This window comes from Desmodus rotundus, chromosome 5 (assembly GCF_022682495.2).
Source record: "Desmodus rotundus isolate HL8 chromosome 5, HLdesRot8A.1, whole genome shotgun sequence".
Taxonomy (NCBI): domain Eukaryota; kingdom Metazoa; phylum Chordata; class Mammalia; order Chiroptera; family Phyllostomidae; genus Desmodus; species Desmodus rotundus.
In genome coordinates this window covers 39,891,334-39,911,958 of record NC_071391.1, presented here as the reverse complement: position 1 = coordinate 39,911,958, position 20,625 = coordinate 39,891,334, and the positions used below count along the sequence as shown (strand labels likewise).

Genomic DNA, 20,625 nt, shown 5'->3' with positions numbered 1-20,625 from the left:
CCCGGGAGCCACAGCGGTTCCGCACACGCCGTGGCCCGCGGGGCCCAGAGGCGCTCCCAGCCCCTCTGTCCGACGTCAGACCCCTGGGGCACTGGAGGGGGCGCGAGGAGGGGGAATTCATTGGGAAGGCATTCGGCTCGGCTTAGTCCTGGCGGAGTCGAGCCAGGCTCCACCCGCCCCCTCCCAGAGGTGCCGCCTTGGCTCCCAGCTCTGCAGTGCCGGGATGGTGCCAGACCCAACTCCCCGCGGTCCGACTCTTTCACACGGCCGCGGAACAGCACCCACCCAGGCCCGGCCCGCGCCGGGTGGGGGGCGTGGCCAGCACGTTCGCGCCAAAATCACGTAGCAAATCCCTCCCCCGCGGGGTACGTCGCGCCCTCCTTTTTTTCAAACCCGGGGCTGGGCAGGGATTGGTGGACTGGGCAGTCACGTGGCTAACGGTCGCGGGAAGCCGCGGAGCCCGAACTCGCGGCTGGACTGGCGGAGACCTCAACCTCACCGCCTCTGCCGCCCCACCTTTGCCGGACAGTCCGCGTCGTAGCTGCCGCTGTGTCCACCGCCGCCCGCAGCCTCAAGCGCCCCGGAGCCGCAGCCCATCGCCACGCAGACCCGCCGCCAGGCCAGTAGACGCGCCCAGTCGCACGTGGCAGACCCGCCCCCTGGACCGGCTGTGTGCCGGACTCCACGAGTCCCGGCTGTCCCCTTGTCCGTCCCGGCCCCAGGGGTGCGATGAGCTTCCTTAGCCGGCAGCAGCCGCCGCCGTCTCGCCGTCCCGGGGTCTCTTGCACCTTGCGGCAGAAGCTGATCTTCTCGCCCTGCAGCGACTGTGAGGAGGAGGAGGAAGAAGAGGAGGAGGAAGGCAGCGGCCACAGCACTGGCGAGGACTCGGCCTTTCAGGAGCCCGACTCGCCGCTGCCGCCCGCGCGGAGCCCCACCGAGCCCGGGCCCGAGGGCCGTCGGTCGCCCGGCCCGGCCCCCGGCAGCCCCGGGGAACTGGAAGAGGACATGTTGCTGCGGGGCGCCTCCCCGAGCGTGGACGCATCTGGCGGCGGGGCGGAGGGCGACTCGTGGGAGGAGGAGGGCTTCGGTTCTTCGTCGCCAGTCAAGTCGCCGGCGGCCGCCTACTTCCTGGGCAGCTCGTTCTCGCCGGTGCGCTGCGGCGGCCCGGAGGACGCGTCCCCGCAGGGTTACGGGGAGCGCATGACTGGCGAGGGTCCTTGCTCGCCGCTGCGGGACCACCCGGGCACGCCGCCGCACAAGACCTTCCGCAAGCTGCGGCTTTTTGACACGCCGCACACCCCCAAGGTGAGAGAGGAAGCGGTGGCCGGAGCGTCCCGCGCTCGGCTGTCCTTTTAAAAACGTGAAGGCGCCTAGAGCGGAGCGCGGCACTGGCCGGGTTCGGTTACATAACCGCCCGGCCGCATCCCCGCTCGCTCTCCTGCGCCGCAACAAAAAGTTGGCAGCCTTTCTTTCTGGCCCTGCCCAGAAGTTGTCCGTTAAGATTATGTAACTGAACAATGGGCCTCATCTGGAACTTCTTCATCTTTCAAAGGGGCTGGTCGGTGCCGTCCAGGTGGCTCACGATTGAAAGCCCGCCGAATGGGGGCTGCCCCGAGCTTGTCACCCGGGAGTGTGGCACAGATAACGTGGTTTGGAAGGAGGCTGGAGTGGTGCTTGGCCCCAACACCTGACACTCCCCAGCGCCGCAGCCATATGGTGCTTTTTAAACGCCGTGACCGCTGGTGTTTGTGGCCTTATCATTTCGTGTCTTACCACCTTAAGGGGGAAGGCTTGAAGTAGGGAGGGAGACTGCGCTGCGACTGGGGAGAAAAGGTTAGCCTTCCAGCCATTTACACTCTTAAAGACTTGTTAAAGACTTGTAAAGAACTCTGGGTAGCATTTAAGCCTCTTTCCGGACAAAATGTTGTGTAAGCGTTTGTTTACATCGTAGAGTTTGCAGTGACCAAGTTTGGTCACCTAAGTGGGGTAATCAGGAGTATGGAACTGTTAAAAAACCAGCACTGGGGTTGTTGCTTGGACCTTTATGCATTCATGTTGTTGAGAATGAATCGTGAAGTAGCAGTTCAGCATCTGTTAAGTGGCAAGAAATTATGCCGATTACCACTAATAGAATTTCAAAAGTAACAGCAGATTTTAAGGCGGACTCTTAGCGAAATTAAGACAAGTATCTCATTTGCAGGAATAAAACGGAAAATGTACTTAAGTAAGTTTCAGTACCTCAGGAGGATGTGTGTTTTAGGGCTTTAGAGTTTATTAGCAGACTTGCCCCGGGCAAGATCCCTCTGGAAGTGAGGGGAGGAGCTCAGCGGAGGCGGCTTTCAAAGCCCTATTTAAGGGCTGGGGGGAGGGGAGAGGAGAGAGGAGCTTTTATGGGGCTCCCTGACTGCTTTTTATTTTTAGCAAGCGTTTGTTAACTTTTTGCCTCTAGAATGAACTTAATTTTTGTATGTATTCATACTCTTTAGGGCTCTAGACCTATTTTACTTGGCTATGTTTCAGAAACGGTGGTTACTATCCAGCTTCAGACTGCTAAGTTAACCACTTTATTTTGCTTGAAATACTGCAGTATTTCAAAACTTGTGTGTTGGCTTTGACCTACACATTCATCCAGGAGAAAGGCTTGTTGAGACGGCCGTCTGTAGGACTTGGATCCTAAAAGCTTTATTTTTCCTTTCCTAGAGTTTGCTCTCCAAAGCTCGGGGAATCGATTCCAGCTCTGTTAAACTCCGAAGTGGTTCTCTGTTCATGGATACAGAAAAATCAGGAAAAAGAGAATTTGACATTCGACAGACACCTCAAGTGAATATTAATCCTTTTACTCCAGATTCTGTGTTACTTCATTCCTCAGGACAGTGTCGTAGAAGAAAGAGAACATATTGGAATGAGTAAGTTAGTTATTACTCAATAGTTTGTTCCCCAAACACCCAAGATTGGCTTGGTATACTTAATCAAAACTTAATTTTCAACTGAATGATATGGAAGTTTATGCTCTGAAATTTTTCTCTATCACTAGCACCTAATTCTCAGCAGAGATAGGTGAGAAGTAATCAGGTGTGGAAAAGGAGTGGCATGAGAAAAGAAATAAAAAGTCTAGATAACTTATAGGAAATCCAGTGGTGTCAAAATGAGGCAGGCTGATAGACAGTTGGTTTAGAAAGACTTTTTTTTTTTTTTTTTTTTTAAGACTAGTTTTAGACAGAGGGGAAGGGAGGAGAAAGAGGGAAACGAAGGAACACAAACGGAACATCAACGTGTGGTTGCCTCTTGTGCGCCCCCTACTGGGGACCTGGGCAGCAACCCAGGCAGGTGCCCTGACTGGGAGTTGAACTGGCAACCCTTTGGTTTATAAGCCAATGCTCAATCCACTGAGCCACACAAACCAGGGCTAGGAAGGCATTTTAAATTTGATATGCTTGGTGGTGTTGGCTTCTGATTAATGAGCATATCTCAACAAGGATCACATTTTAATCAGCTGAGCTTTATCTTGTGATTATAAAATTAAATGCTTTTCTGTTTTTGCTCATTAAAATTTCATTTCACTGTGCACCTATGAGTAAAATTTTGGATCTCTAGTTGATGTGTACTTCAGATATGTTGATGAAAAAATACATAATATTTTTCAGTTCCTGTGGTGAAGACATGGAAGCCAGTGATTATGAGTTTGAAGATGAAACAAGACCTGCTAAAGTAAATAGCACTTAGTTTTCTTTTTGTTTCTGAAATTTGACTTTTCTGTTTCTTAAGTTATATACATGTTAACTAAGCATTGAAACATACTGTATAATTTTAAATTTTTACACAAAGTGCTGTCACCATAGCAAAAAATAATTTTCATATTTTTGTATTATGCATATGGATACACTTTTTATTACAGAGAATTACAATTACTGAAAGCAATATGAAGTCCCGGTATACAACAGAATTTCATGAGCTAGAAAAAATTGGCTCTGGAGAATTTGGTTCTGTATTTAAATGTGTGAAGAGGCTGGATGGATGCATTTATGCCATTAAGCGATCAAAAAAGCCATTGGCCGGCTCTGTTGATGAGTATGTATTAAAAATTTTGTCTTTCGACTTTTTGTTTACTGTGGTATTACAAACATTAAAGTTTTAAGTGATCAAACTTTGAATTTAATTAATTCTCAACTTTTGAGAAGTTATAATCAGATCCTTTTCATTTTATACCATTAGTTCTTATTGGACTTGGTAAAATTATAAGCAGTCTAATTTTGGAACCTAACGTAAATTTCTTATTTCTAGGAGCGTCCATGAATTCACAGTTAAATGGAACTTTTATCTTTCCTGATTTCTAGGTCCAGTAAGGTTCCTTCTTTCTAATTGCCATTCTTTAATGAAAGTCTTTGGAAAAATCTGGCTCAGTCTTAGCTCCCTCTCTCTCAACCAAGTTGTTTTTCAGCATAATGATAGATACAGAACTCAAATTTCTTTCATGAAGTTTCAGGTAAATTAATTCAGTTTAGACTTGAATAAAAAAGATTTATCATTCTCTTAATCTCAAATTTCTCCTAGGCAGAATGCTTTGAGAGAAGTATATGCTCATGCAGTGCTTGGACAGCATTCCCATGTAGTTCGGTATTTCTCTGCGTGGGCAGAAGACGATCATATGCTCATACAGAATGAGTATTGTAATGGTGAGTGACAACATAACAGGTTCCCTTCTAAACTTGTTAGCTCAAATGAATGAGCACTCAGTGAATACTTACTATTATTTAAGTCTATGTCTCTTTTATCTCTTATAAATTCAAAGATCTAAATTCTAACATGAATTTCAAGGGCAGTAGTGCCTGTCTGCTGTTAAATAAAGATTGAAAACCTTCTCCCTTCTACCTCAGTAGTAGAAGAGTACAAATTATATATATCAGTTACTGGAATTAAACTGATTTTCTTGAGAGGACACTGGCTTTGTTGTATATATTTTGTTATTCCCTGCACCTAGGGTAGTGTGTGTGTGTGGGACACAGTAGTTAATAACACAGGTTCCCTGCATCTAGCCTTCCCTTTCCATTTCATTATATGACCTGCTAAAACTGATGTTGGTTATTCTTAACAGTGACTCTCCATTGATCTAAACCCCGCCATTTGCTCAAGTCATTCTGTAATCTTGCCCTCCTCACTCCCATCAAATCCAGTTTACCATAAGCATCCACTAAGATTTTTCTATTAAGTAAGTTGTTCTCTAGCTGTGCCTGCCTCCCTTTTCCCCCTAGGACAAACAAAATAAGTCAGTATAGAGGTTCAACTTTGGGCCTGAGTATAGCTTTCAATTTCAGCAAGTCCTTCAAGGATCAGCTTTGGTCCCCTTTTCATTAAATCTTTACCACAATTGGTCTCAATTCTGGTATTCTTGTCTGGTATTCTGGTCTCAATTCTTATATAGACATCTGTTATTAAATATCTAAATCTTTACATATAGGGTGGGGCAAAAGTACTTGAAACACAGTTTATTGTACTTTTATTTATAATTGTTGTATTTTCCATGTGAACGACTATAAACCTACTTTTGCCCCAGCCTGGGTAATGGATTTTTATTTTTGTATATCTTCTGTAAACATTAAAATTTAGAATTTAGGTAACTTTTGGGGTGTTAGCAAAGATTTATTTTTATATTATTATTTTTGTTGATTCTCATTATTTTTTCCTTAAGCAAGACCAGCCATTTCATAGCTTCTAAGTGGTATAGATAGTGGGTTCAGGTTTTCCATATTTAAAAGAGTGAACAAAACAAAAGTAAAAGATCTATTTCCATACCTCATTTCTCATTATTTTATTAATTCTCTATACTTGAAAGAGTGGAAGTGCTCAGTATACAGCATTGCTGCTAGTTTGTTTCACAAGTCTCTTGAAATGTTTCTTTTTTATTTTTCAGTTACAATTGTCCCCATTTTCCCCCCATTACTCTCCTCTGCCTTACCCACCCCCCTCTCCCACCTTCAATCCCTGCCTTGTGTCCTTTATACATGTTCTTTGATGACCCTTCCCCTTCTTTTCCCGTTATCCTCTTCCCCTGACCTCTCTGGTCACTGTCAATTTGTTCTTTATTTCCATGTCTCTGGTTCTATGTTGTTCACTTATTTGTTTTGTTGATTAGGTTCCACTTACAGGTTAGATCATACAGTATTTGTCTTTCACTGCCTGGCTTACCTCACTTAGTGTAACTCTATCCATGTTGTCTCTTAAGGGTAGGAGTTCTTTCTTTCTGCTGTGTAGTATTCCATTGTGGTTTTGATCCACTCATTTACTAATGGGCACTTAGGTGACTATTGTAAATTGCGCTGCTATGCATACTGGGGTGCACAGGTTCTTTTGAATTGGTGTTTCAGGAAATGTTTCTATTTATACCATCAAAATATTTATGTAGCTATCTCATGACCTGTACGCTATTCTGTTTCTTAACCTGTATTTTTAGTGCATTTGATACAGTACAGCGCAACCATAATGTATTTCCACTCCATATTTGGTAGGAACCATCTCATTTTATTTTATTTTTTATTTATTTGATTGATGATTGATTTTAGAGAGAGACAGTAAGAGAGGGAGAAACATTGATTTGTGGTTAGTTGTGCATTCTTTGGGTAATTCTTATATGTGCCTGACTGGGGATCAAACCTGTAACCTTGGCACATGGGGATGCTGCTCCAACCAACTGAGCTACCCTGCCAGGGCACCATCTCCTTTTAGTTTCTTCCTGTCACCTTTTGATGTGTCTGGTTCTCTCTTAAGTATTTCATTGGCAGTCCAGGAATCACAAGTTTGTAATAACCTACTAAATACATGGTTGTATAATTCAGATGATTTTGAGAAAACTGTAGGGCCAGGGGGATGGGGACGAGTGAGTGGTCTTGCTACCCTCTCAGATTACGAAGACCTTTTCCTATAATAAAATTAGATTATAAAATAGTGTTTTGAAACAGTGTATTGTGTTGGAGCAGTATAAAATAAAGAATAAAAATCTCTAAAAAATAAGTAGACCTGTGTGAAACACAGCTGCCTCTATGTATGGTTATTCTGTGTAATAGGAAAAAAAAAAAAAGACTATCCTGATACATTTGTGAGCTTTTCTTATCTTTTGTCTCCCTTTTCCATATTCCTTTCCTCAGAAAGCTTTGAATGTACCAATAATAAGCCTGATCTTCATAACAGTTTTCACAGGGAATGGATTCTGTTATCATTTATTTGTACACGTTGTTTAATTGATATCCTTTATTAGTAACTAAACTTCCTTATGATCTCAGTCATTTGCATCTTAAGCCTTTTGTCTTTAGTGTGGTGGTAGACCAAATTTTCTGCTCGTAGTAAGTTTAGAAAAATTTTGGTGGATGAGGGAAGATAACCTGAAAATCAGATGATTGTTTGCTCTTCTCACCTGTCTTGCCCTTTTGGCAATGAGATAGAAGGAGCTGGCTGGCTCAGCTATAGCCAGACCCACTAAAAAGCAGCCATATTCTTTCTTAATAAACTTGATCTAGGACTCCGAGCCTCATTGTCTGACAGGTTAATTGACCTGCTGCTCCCTTCTAGAGCCCCTTTTTCCTCTGCAGTTCAAGATTTGTACAAGTTAAGTATGAAGAACACTTAAGCCTAAGATAACCAGGTGTGTAGTTTATTTTTATTTTAAAAACACAATATCCGTTTAAATTTTAAATAAAATTAATAAAGTACAAGCTTTTTATAAAAATAACAAATTAGCTGATTGGCTGATTCTATAAAAGCAGGTTTGATTCTAATTCATTGTTAGAGTAGTATAAATTAAAACTACCATGGTACTGGTTTTTACCTATAAAACTAATAGACTGTTAATCAAGGGTGTGGGAAAACAAGTATTTTCATACATTAATGATGGGAGTATAAATTTTTCTTTTTATTATTATTACTGACTTTTAGAAGGAGAGAGAAACATTTATTTGGTACAGACTTCTCTGTGGGGACAGTGTGTGTATACATGCATGAGTTCACATAGGCAACTGCTAATAGAGTTTAAGTATGAGCCATTTTGAAATCAAACTGAGTGCACTGTTATTCCTGTATGTAAACTTTCGGAGGCAGTCAAGTCTTGGCACTAATGGTATGAATACCGGTCCTGAGCTCTTTTGTAGAGGACAAACAGAAATGGCCCTATTGGCTACAGAAAGTTATTCTATATGTAATAAAATAGTATTACACTCACACACTATGCATGCACATACGGACATTGTACGTACTCTTTGACCCAGCAATGTTTTTTTTTCTTTTTTTAAAGATTTTATTTATTTATTTTTAGAGAGGGGGAGAGAGGGAGAAAGAGAGGAAGAGAAATATCAGTGTGTGCTTGCCTCTCACGTGGCCCCCACTGGGGACCTGGCCCACAACCCAGGCATGTGCCCTGACTGGGAATCTGACCAGTGATCCTTTGGTTCTCAGCCTACGCTCAATCTACTGAACTGCACCAGCCAGGGCTAGCAGTGGGTTTCTAGGAGATATACTAAATATGTGTGAAATGACCGGTGTACAAAATCTTAGACCATATGTAGTAGCAGAGGCTTAGAAAGTATTTTAAAATGTCCATCAAATTGGGGACTGGTTAATGCATTATTATTCACTTACACAGTGGAATTCGGTAGAGACACAATAAAGGGGTATAGTCTTTGCCTATTGGTAAAGAACTATCTTCAAGATAATGAAAATATGTTATCATTTGTATCAAAAGTTGAACAGCATGTGTAAGAAACTGATAACATTGGTTTACTTTGGGGGAAAGAACTAGGTGGGTTGTAGGGGTAATGGATTACAGAAACGTTACCTTATATTTTGTACCTGTGTGTGTATTACCTGTTGAAACAATAAATATAATTATTTCACAAGCACATTGAAGGGAATGGGTACTATAAAATACCACTTTCTCAGTTAAGTCTGTGGTCATTCAGTAAAGACAGAAGAAAAATAAGAATGTTTCTGAAGGAAGAAAATGCTAATTTTTTGTGTGTTTGTTAGGTGGAAGTTTAGCTGATGCCATAAGTATAAACTACAGGAGTATGAGGTACTTTATAGAAGCAGAGTTAAAGGATCTCCTTTTGCAAGTTGGCCGGGGCTTGAAGTATATTCATTCAATGTCTTTGGTTCACATGGATATAAAGCCTAGTAAGTATTACAAATCTTCTAACCTGTGTTCTCTGGGATTGTAGAGAATAAATGATTTCATTAAAATAGTGTGAAACATACACATCTTGGTCATGTTAGTATGTTTTTTCATTTTTGGTTTAATTTTTCTTTTTATTATTATTACTGATTTTTAGAAGGAGAGAGAAACATTTATTTGTTCTTTTAAATTCTCACCCAAGAATATGTTTATTGATTTTAGAGAGAGGGGAAGAGAGAGAGAGAGAGAAGCATCGATTGGTTGTTTCCCGTGTACAACTGGGAATTAAACCTGCAACCTTTTGAGGTTACTCCAACCAACTGAGTGACCCAGCCAGAGCTGCTGCTCTCCTTATTTATGCATTCATTGGTCGCTGCTTATATGTGCCCTGACCAGGGATTGATCCCACAACCTTGGTGTACTGAGAAATGCTCTAACCAACTGAGCTACCTGGTCAGGGTTCATTGTTAGTTGTTGTATTTAATGAACTCATTTTTATTAAGAACTGGAAAAAATACAGGGTATCTTGTGCAAACTACATAGTCTTGATATAGGTAGGACTCTGATCAGGGGAGACTAAAACCTATGTTTAAAGCCCCTTCCACTAGAGCCATAATTATAAGTTAATGCTGATGCTGCTTTCAGGATTATTAGCATAAAATGATAAATGTGAAAATGTTTTGAAAGCAAGTGCTATACAAACGTATTTTTAGTCTGTAGAAGAAAGAATAAAATTGTTGTTATATGTATGACAACAAAATAACATATTATTATTACTTGACAAAAAAAGGTTGCAAGTAAATTGGTGCTGGAGGGTATAGAAATATAGTGGTTTTATTTTTTTCTCTTTACTGTTAGACTGTTTTTCAGCTACAAAATTGATTTTTGTACATAAATGGGTATAGTAGGTTTTACTGCACAATGACTTAGACCAGCAGCAGAGTATTCTTTCAAAGCCTTGTGAGATTTCAAACTTACGACGCAGGGGTATTAATCAAGGTATAAACCTAAATAATCTTAGCTTAATTTGAAACAGTTTTATTACAGAAGCAGTGATGAGTATGTTGTAAAATTATTATTTTAAAAGTATTTATTTATTTATTTTTAGAGAGAGGGAGAGAAACATTGATCGGTTGTCTCTTGCACACCCCCAACTGGGGACCTTTCCATTCATATACCAGTGCCCAATCCACTGAGCCACACCAGCCAGGACATAAAACTTTTCTAAAATGTAGACAAGCCAGACTGAAAAATTAAATACCCACTTTTCTATTAATCTTTGGAAGTACAGTTAAAATAATGCCAGGGCCGCTTGTAGTTTTTGTCCATTGGGTATGATGCTGGCTGTGGGTTTGTCATATATGTCCTTCATTAGATTGAGGTATGTTCCCTCTATTCCCACTTTGGTGAGCATCATAAACAGGTGCTGGGTTTCATCAAATGCTTTTTCTGCATCTATTGATATGATTGTGTAGTTTTTATCATTCATTTTGTTTACATGGTGTGACACGTTTATTGATTTGCAAATATTGGACCAGGCTTGCATCCCCAGGATAAATCCCACTTGATTATGGTGTATGATCTTTTTAATGTATTGCTGGGTTTGGTTTGCTAATGTTTTGAGGATTATTGCAACAATATTTATCAGGGATGTTGGCCTATAATTTTCTTTCTTTGTATTGTCTTTTTTTGGTTTTAGAATTAGGATAATGCTGGCCTCATAAAATGAGCTTGGGAGTCTTCCTTTTGAAATATTTGGCATAGTTTGAGAAGGGTAGGTGTTTAGTTCTTCATTGGATCTTTGGTAAAATTCACCTATGAAGCCTTCTGGTCCAGGACTTCTGTGTGCTGGGAGTCTTGATTACTGTTTTGATTTTACTAGTTTAAAAAGTCCATTCAAATTTTCTGTTTCTTTAAAAAATATATATATATATATATATATTTATGTATTTTTAGAGAGGAGAAGGGAAGGAAGAAAGAGAGGAAGAGAAACATCCATGTGTGAGAGAAACATCGATCGCTTGCCTGTTGCATGCCCACTACCAGGGACCTGGCCTACAACCCAGGCATGTGCCCTGACTAGGAATTGAACCTGTGACCTTTCGTTTTGCAGGCTCAATCCACTGAGCCACACCAGTCAGGGCAGATTTCCTGTTTCTTCTTGATTCAGTTTTGGAAGATTGTGTATTTCTAGGAATTTATCTATTTCTTCCATTTTGTCTAATTTGTTGACATACAGTTATTAGTAATATTTTTTAAAGCTATATTTCAGTTGTTACTCCTTCCCCACTTATTTCTGATTTTATTTATTTGGTTCCTCCCTTTGATTCTTTTTTTTTTTTTAATCTTCACTCGAGGATATATTTTATTGACGAGAGAGAAACATCAATGTGAGAGAAGCATTAGTCGGTTGCCTCCCATACGTGCCCTGACAGGGAATTGAACCTGCAGCCTGGATATGTACCCTGCCCAAGAACCAAACCCGTGACCTTTTGGTGTACAAGGACAAGCTCCAATGGACAAAGTCATACCAGCCAGGGTTCTCTCTTTGATTCTTGATGAATCTGGTTAAAGGTTTATCAATCTTATTTACCCTTCCAAAGAATCAGCTCTTGGTTTCATTGATCTTTTGAATATTTTTTTTTAGACTATTTTATTTATTTCTGTTCTGATCTTAATATTTCCTTCCTTCTACTCACTTTGGGCTTTGTTCTTTATCTAGTTCGCTTAGTGTAAGGTTAGATTGTTTGAGATTTTTCTTGCTTTTGCGGTAGGCCGATATCGCTATAAATTTCCCTCTTTAGGATTGTTTTCACTCTGTCTCAGGTTTTGTGTTGTGTGTTCATTTTCATTTGTCTCAAGGTAGCTTTTGATTTCTTCCTTGATCTCATTGTTAACCCATTCATTGTTCAGTAACATGATATTTAGCCTCCATGTGTTTGTGGTTTTCAGTTTTTTTCTTGTAATTGACTTATAGTTTCATACTGTTCTGGTTGGAGAAGATGCCTGATGTGATTTCAGTTGTCTTGAATTTATTGACTGGTTATGTCCTAATGTGGTTTATTTATAGTGAAGGTTCCATATGCACTTGAAAATAACACATATTCTACTTTGGGGTGACATCCTCTGAAAATATCAATTAAATCCACTTAGTCTAGTGTGACATTTAAGACCGCTGTTCCTTTGCTGATTTTTCTTTCTGGAAGATCTATCCATTCATGTCAATGGGATATTAAATCCCTTAATATAACTTACTTCTGTCGATCTCTCCCTTTATGTCTTTCAAGATTTGCTTCGTATATTTATCGGGGGTGTCCAACCTGTGGCTCAGGATGGCTGTGAATGCGGCCCACTTAAAATATCATGAAACTTTTTTATGATGATGTGTTGCAGTGTATTTAATGTGTGGCCCAAGACAACTCTTCTTCTTCTAGTGTGGCCCAGAGATAGCCAGAAAGTTGGACACCCCTGACCAACTCCTATGTCGGGGTCACAGATGTTTACAAGGTTTGTATCTTGTTGGATCCATTCCTTTGTCATTATGTAATGTCCTTCTTAATCTCTTATTACAGGCTTTGTTTTAAAGTCTATTTTTACTGATAAAAGCTTGTTACCCTAGCCTTTGTTTTGTTTCTATTTATATGAAATATCTGTTTTCTCAGTTTGTGTGTCTTTTGTTCTGAGGTGGGCTCTTGTACACATCATACGGTTTCGCAGGCCAGTGCTCAGTCCACTGAGCCACACCAACCAGGGCTCTTGTGGACATCATATGAATAGGTTTCGTTTTCTTATTCTTTAGCTACTCGATGTCTTTTCATTGGGGGATTTAATCTGTTTACATTTAAAGTCATTAGTGATAGGTTTTTGCCATTTTATTCTTTACAACTATGTTCCTCTTTTTTTTCTCAACGAAGACCCTTTATCATTTCTTAAAATTCTGATTTGGAGGTAATGACATCTCTTAACTTTTTCTTGTCTGGGAAGCTCTTTATTTTGTTTTCAATTGTAAATGATAGCCTTGCTGGGTAGATTAGTCTTGGTTGTAGGTCCTTGCAGTTCATCACTTTGAATATTTTATGCCAGTCCCTTCTGGCCTGAAGTATTTTTGTTGAGAAATTAGCCTTACAGTAGCTCCTGTGTTGGTAACTGTTTCTTTTACAGCTCTTAAGATTCTTTGTTTTTAATCTTTGCAGTTTTAATTATGATGTGTCTTAGTGTGGGCTTCTTTAGGTTCATCTTGATTAGGACTCTTGTGCTTCCTGGACAGGTATGTCTTTCCCCTTCACCAGGTTAGGAAAGTTTTCAGTCATTATTTTCTTCAAACAGGTTCTTGGTCCCTTAATTTCTCTCTTCTGGTACCCTGATGATGCCGGTGTTAGGCTTGATGTCTCAAAGGTCCCTTAGACTTTCCTTTTTTTTTTTTTTTTTCAATCTTCACCCAAGGATATGTTCATTGATTTTTAGAAGAGAGGCAGGGAGGTGGAAGGAGGAGGAAAAGAAAGGAAAACGTTGATCACCTGCCTCCTCTGCACTCCCTGACCAAATCTGCAACGAAGGTATGTGCCCCGACTGGGGGTTGTACCGCAACCTTTTTGGTGTGCTGGGCAATGCTCCAACCAACTGAGCCACCCAGCCAAGGCAGACTTTACTCATTTAAAGAAAATGTTTTTGTTGTTGTTGCTTTGCTTGGGTGTTTTCTGTTACCTTGTGCTCTAAATTGCTGGTTTGATCCTCTACTTCATCTAACCTGCTATTGATTCCTTCTAGTGTATTCCTCATTTCTGATTGGTTCTTTTTTATGGTTTCTGTGTCCTTTTTAATGCTTAACTATCTCTTAAGTTCTCACTGAGATTTTCCTTTCTTCCCCTTAGTTCCTTGAGCGTCCTTGTAACCATTGTTTTGAACTCTGCATCTGGTAGCTTGGTTGCCTCCAATTTCATTTAGTTCTTCAGAGGAATTCTCTTGTTTTTTTATTTGAAGCATGTTATTTTGTCTTCCCGTTTTGTCTACCTTTTTGTGTTTGTTTCTGTGTGTTAGGTAGATCTGCTATATCTCTAAGGCTTGTTTACAACTGTCTTATCTAGTAGGTGTCCTGTGGGGCTCAGTGGTTCAGTCTTCCTGATCACCTGATCTAGGTGCTCCAGGAATATCTTGTGTGGGTTATGTGAGCCTTCCTCTTGTAGTTGAGTCTTGAATGCTGTTGGTTCATCCATGAGTGGGATTATCCCTCAGGCTCTCTGACTATGAGGGCTAACACGGACCACAATGTATGATCTGCTGTGTGAAAGCTGCCCCCCACCCTGCAAGCAGAGTTGGCTCCCCCAGGGTCTGGTGCCTACTGGGATCTCCTTTGGGTTTGCCACTTGTGTGGCCAGTTGGGTCATGCTCTGCTGTGGCCTGAAGCCCACCACTGGTTGTGTTGTTTCTGGGTCCACTTGGGAGGGACTGCAGTGTAGGTTGATGTCAGACACTGTCAATGACTGGCCCTGTATGGAGCTACCAAGTGGTCTGCAGTTCGTGGCTGCTTCTATTGGGTCTGGTGCATGTGGGAGGGGCCAAGCTGTATAGAAAGGTTGTCTTGGTTTCCACCAGCTCTGATCCAGGACAGATCAGTAAAAGTCCCTAGGTACCTCCAAGTCTGCCTCTACATGTTGGCTTCTCTGTTGAGGCTGCCAGGACTTTCTCAAGAACCTTCTAAAGAAAGACTTACCCCAGGTTCTTAAGTTGATTTGTCCCAACTAGCATCTATTTCAGGACCATGCATTACATCACATTTTTCTTTTTAGGTTTTACCTTCTCCCACTTGTAAAAACAATAGTATAGCTGTGGCCTGTGGCTCAGTTGGTTAGAGTATCGTCCCATACACTAAAAAAGATTGCAGGTTCAATCCCCGCTCAGGGCGTGGACAGAAGCAAATGATCGATGTTTCTCTCCCTTTCCACCCCCCCTTTCTAAGATCAGTAAGTGTTTCCTTGGGCGAGGATTTAAAATATATATATAGTGTAGACCTTGTCGTGCAAGATGTCCTTTCTTCTGGATTTGACTGGTTGTTTCTTTGTATCATTTAACTTAACTCTTTTTGCCCCTTATGTTTTTTTATAAATTTGAAGTTACAACTAAAAGGTTGATGGATTCCTGTTAAACATTTTAGGGTAGGTGTTCTTAAGTTGAATTTAATAAGGTTTGATGTGGTTCATGGGAATTTAAGCCATTTCACACAATTTGTTTTAATTCTGGAGTATGTAGGATTTATTTATACATCTCACTAAAATTTTTATTTTCAAACAAAAAACATTGGACTAATGACAATAAATGTGAATTAGTAAGGTTTGCCTATATTCACACATATCTTGTATTAAGTGTCAAACATAGTACACCTTTATGTTTTAAGAATAAAAATTGAAAATACTAAGTTTTAAAATTTAAGGTTTATAAGTACTGCCACAAAATAACTTGTCCTATAAATAAAACAAAACTGGAAAGATGACTGCAGTGAATATAACACTTATAAATTCAGTACTATATTGATAAAACTATTAAAATGAAATCTGCCACTGAAACTTTTTATCAGAGCTTACTCAAATTTGAAGATGAAAAGTGTTTGTTCAGCTGAGATATGACTTGCAAAGCCACATGGGGATAAAGATGCTGCATGGTCAGCCAGACTCAATAGCTACGTGACTCATTCTTTTCACACCAGCCTTGTAGCATTAGATTAAAAGTTGTGCTTTGAAAGCTCTGGCTGGTGTAGCTCAGTGGAGTGAGCTCCGGTGCTGGTTCAGTTCCCGATCAGGCACATGCCTGGGTTGCAGGCCAGGTCCCCAAAAGGGGACGTGCAAGAGGCAACCACACATTGATATTTTTCTTCCTCTCTTTCTCCTTCTCTCCCTCTCTCTCTAAAAATAAATAGAAAAAATCTTTATTTAAAAAAAGTGCTTTAGCAGCATTACAAATTAATGTTACTGCCCTTTTTTCTAAGTAATTAAAACCGCCGGAGATCAATGTGTAAATGTAAAGGGACTAATGTAGTAGTTTCTAAGTGTTCAAGAACCAGTGCTAGGCCAGAAAATATATTCTTAGAAAATAAAGCCCCAGTTCCCATCCTCTGACTTCTACTTTCATTGGGTTTGGGGTAGAACAAATAAGAAGAATCTTTGTGCTTAAAAGCTTTCTAGATGATTCTGATGTATGCCTGTTTGTGAACTTAGGTTATACTATTAATTGTTAGTGTCACTTACATAAATAACTGTTTGACAGGTAATATTTTCATATCTCGAACCTCAATCCCAAATGCTGCCTCTGAAGACGGAGATGAAGATGACTGTGTATCCAATAAAGTTATCTATAAAATAGGTAAGAGGAAAAGATAACCAGATTAGCACCTTAAAATAAAGAGAGATAGGCTGTTGTGTTTTAACTCTTGGCTGTATTTTTTTTCAATACTTGTAGGTGATCTGGGGCATGTAACAAGGATCTCTAGTCCGCAAGTTGAAGAGGGTGATAGCCGTTTTCTTGCAAATGAAGTTTTACAGGAGGTAATTTTTCTCTTTTAGTCATGCCATTTGTTTGCCACACTTAGCCATCTGATAGAATAATACAAATGCAGATGTATTAAAATTTTAAGCCAGTAACTAGTAGAATAGTAATGCAGAATAGAAAGTCTAAACCATTAGCTGGGGTATTTAATTAAGCAGAAGTCAGTAAAGACAAAGATTTATAATCAGCATGGTGGAGTTGTGGTAAAAGAGAAGTTCCCATACACTACTGGTGGAACTTTAAAATGGTATAGTATTTTTGGAGAGCTAAGTGTTAGTTGTCAACATTTTGAAATCAAGTACCCTTTAACCCAGAATTTTTGTTTCTGTGAGTCTCCTGCAGAAATATTCCTTTACAAATAAACCAAGAATAATGTAAATAAGTATTTAGCAACACAGGAATGATTATGTAAATTATGGCTCATAGTTAATTACTGTTGCAAAAGTGCAATGAAATAATTTCTCAAGAGTTTTGAATGAAAATAGAACTAGAACAAATAAATTGTATGATCATTGTTATTTTTATGTGTATTTGTATCATTTATGTATATGTGTATTTATAACTTGTCAGTGTGTATGTTTTGTGTTTTCATGTGAATGTTCCTAGAGGGATAGGAGTTTCTTCTAAGAGTTGAATGAGGCTAGAGATAGAGGAAGCATTTGCTTTTAGGAAAAAAACCCTCTACCCCAGCGTGTATATTGCTTTGTAATTAGAGTAATTTCCCCAAATTTACTTCTTCTCTAAATAGATCCTACACTTAAATGTGGCAGTGAACATTTTAATTTAGTCCTGTTTTTCGTCTAAATCATTATGAGGTATAATTGTATTTTGACTATTTTATATTTACTTAACTTTTTTTTTTTTTTTTTTTTTACTTTACAGAACTATTCCCATCTGCCAAAAGCAGATATTTTTGCCCTTGCCCTCACAGTGGTCTGCGCTGCTGGAGCTGAACCTCTTCCCAGAAATGGAGACCAGTGGCATGAAATCAGACAGGGTAGGTTACCTCGGATTCCACAAGTGCTTTCCCAGGAATTCACAGAGTTGCTAAAAGTGAGTATTTTATATATGAAGCACTTTATTGACATGGTTCAATATTTTATTAAATTGCATGTTTTTACCTTAACTTTACTTCTTTTTAAGGTTATGATTCATCCAGATCCGGAGAGAAGACCTTCAGCAATGGCACTGGTGAAGCATTCGGTATTGCTGTCTGCTTCTAGGAAAAGTGCAGAACAATTACGAATAGAATTGAATGCTGAAAAGTTCAAAAATTCACTTTTGCAGAAGTAAGTGAGGGTTTTTTTTGTTTTGTTTTTACTTCTTTTCATTAATTCACAATTTTTATTTTATTTTATTTTTAAAAGATTTATTTTTAGAGAGATGAGAAGGGAGGGAGAGGGCAAGAAACATCTATCAGTTGCCTCTCGCGCGCCCCTCAACTGGGCACCTGGCCTGCAGTATAGGTATGCGCCGACTGGTAATCGGAGGAGCAACCTTTTGGTTTGCAGTGCGGCATTCCATTCACTGAGCCACACCAGCCAGGGCTATTTTACAAATTTTAATGTGAAATTAAAGATTATTTATGCTTTCTGTCAGTGAAGGATATAATGGTTTGGCATGTTAATACAGTTAGTTCGGGGACTTCTGCCTTAAATTAGTATTTGGCCTACAAATTTGTGTTTCTAAACTTTGAAATTACTGACTTAAAGTTTTTTAAAACTAGCCTATATTGCAAGTGGTGATAATACCCAAGCCCTAAATCATAGCAAATCCTAAGTGAGCCTCTACGGTTTTCCCCCATCCAAACTGTCAGCCAAAATTAACATTACGTGAAATACTCTGCTGTACTGATTTTTATGAATTGATGAAATTAATGTTGATTAGGTTAGTAGCTGATAGTCATATTTGATGTGACCTTTGACATTTTTAGAACTTAATGGAATAATCTAATTTATTTACTTTACTGCTACCATTTTGGTCCAAACTTGATCTTTCTTAGAATATGGAAAGGTTTGGCCCTGGCTGGTGTGGCTCAGTGGATTGAGTGCCAGCCTGCAAATCAAAGGGTCACTGGTTCAATTCCCAGTTGGACACATGCCTGGGTTGTGGGAGTGCAAGAGGCAACCACACATGGATGTTTCTCTCCCTCTCTTTCTCCCTCCCATCCCTTCTCTCTAAAAATAAATAAATAAGATCTTTTTAAAAATGAAGGTTTATTTGCCACTACTTTGATAGATATCATTGTCATACAAATAGGAAGTCAAATTTTCCTTTCATCTGTTATGTAAAGGTATTTTCACAACATAAATTAGAGTTCTGTTTGACATTTTTATTAAAAATCCAGTCATTAGTGTCATTATTACTTGTATCTAAGTGTATATGATATTTCAATTCTAGAACACAAAATGCACAAAATAAGATTATTTTATAAATTTAAGTTGTTTTAAGCAGAAGCTGAAGTTTCATAGTGTATTTTCCCTTAAAATAATGATGCCATGCAAAGATCTCACAGCTGATAATACAGTTTGTGTTTAGCCTCTTAGGATCCCTTCCTAGGATTAATACAGTAAGTGAAAGGTCTTGTTTCCTATTTTTATGTTTGTAGAGAACTCAAGAAAGCCCAGATGGCAAAAGCTGCAGCTGAGGAAAGAGCACTCTTCACGGACCGGATGGCCACTAGGTCCACCACCCAGAGTAATAGAACATCCCGACTTATTGGAAAGAAAATGAACCGCTCTGTCAGCCTTACCATATACTGAACTCGACTCAATTTCCCACCTTCCCCCAAAACTGTGACAAGAGGAGGCTAAGCTAGGTTGAAATCACTGCTAGAATCTAGTTTGCAAATTACTTTCTCAAAATCGGTGTCAGTAGTTTTACTGAAATATTTTTTAGGACTTTTATTTGTGAACTGCAGTTAAAAGGTATTTTCACCAGTGCTCTATCAGGCTTTCGTCTAGTTTTACCAGTTTGTCTTCTGTAGGGTGTCAGTCACTGTTGGGTGTCGTCGCATCAGCCTTTCCAGGGTTTTAACTACTGTGGTGGTGTGCTGCTTATAGTTTGCTGTTGCATTGTGATGAAAGGTGTCCTTCCCTTTAGTGGCCTGTAAAAAGGGCTAAGGGCTTTATTACAAGCATTCTCCCTTGGAAAAGGGGAGTGCGAAGAGAATCAGTTACTACCCAGCCGTCGATGTAACTGTGTGTCAGTCTTTTTTTTTAATTGTGAATTATACTTGTATATCCAACTGGGAGCACTTTTAGGCACTGTATGAACCATGGAGTAATTCTGTGGAAGTATTGCCTTGTGAATTTGCTGCTATTTTAGTTTTGTCTTTGCTGTATAATTGTAGCATTAAACAATCATTGTTGTTAATAGGCTTTCTTTTGAAAACAATTATGTGAAATACATAGCTGCTCTTGATAAAAAGCAGCTATTTGCCTTTTTTCCCCTTTGAACTTTGAAGCTAGTGCATTGGAAAAATGCACCCTTTACCCCCTTTGGAATGCTGTATTAATGTAGTGTAATTATTGCTGGGTTTGTAATTCTTTCTGGTAATACCCTTCCCTAACTTTAAAAGAATGTTTTCTCTTTCCTCCCAAGTTTTGTACTTGATTGTATTGTTAGTCCATTTTTAACTGTTTTGCCCAGTTTCTCTTCAATAATTGTGTATATAAACTAATCTTGGTGATACTGTACATAGCTGTTTGAAATGCCAGAATGACTTCTGACTATTCCAAGCTTTTCATAAAATATATTTTATCTGTGATTAGCCATTTGACTAACCCTACTGGCTAACAGATGTTGAAAAAAAAAAAGAATTTGCCTATTGTTTCCTTTTCCTATTGATTTGGGTTCAAAACATGTTTGCATTTGTTTCACTTGTGTATTATTAGCGTTGATTGATTGGCATATTAAAAGTCACTCTGAGCTTA

At 39.6% G+C, this 20,625-nt stretch overlaps 1 protein-coding gene and 1 pseudogene across 1 annotated transcript; one reads left to right on the top strand and one right to left on the bottom strand.

Annotated features, from left to right (window-relative positions):
* Positions 1-628, bottom strand: part of LOC112303398 (ubiquitin-ribosomal protein eL40 fusion protein-like) — a 20,787-nt pseudogene extending 20,159 nt beyond the window's left edge.
* Positions 316-20,625, top strand: WEE1 (WEE1 G2 checkpoint kinase). The gene is made up of 11 exons (XM_024559023.4): positions 316-1,305; positions 2,701-2,906; positions 3,645-3,708; positions 3,896-4,068; positions 4,552-4,673; positions 9,010-9,156; positions 16,412-16,507; positions 16,604-16,689; positions 17,573-17,743; positions 17,834-17,979; positions 19,299-20,625. The coding sequence occupies exons 1-11, from the start codon at positions 730-732 to the stop codon at positions 19,450-19,452; spliced, it is 1,941 nt and encodes a 646-aa protein (XP_024414791.2). The 5' UTR covers positions 316-729; the 3' UTR covers positions 19,453-20,625.

Coding starts and splice junctions, on each gene's coding strand:
- WEE1 (XM_024559023.4), top strand. CDS start 730: ATGAGCTTCCTTAGCCGGCAGCAGCCGCCGCCGTCTCGCCGTCCCGGG. Junction 16,508..16,603: donor TAAAGTTATCTATAAAATAG/GTAAGAGGAAAA, acceptor CAATACTTGTAG/GTGATCTGGGGCATGTAACA. Junction 16,690..17,572: donor CAAATGAAGTTTTACAGGAG/GTAATTTTTCTC, acceptor TTTACTTTACAG/AACTATTCCCATCTGCCAAA.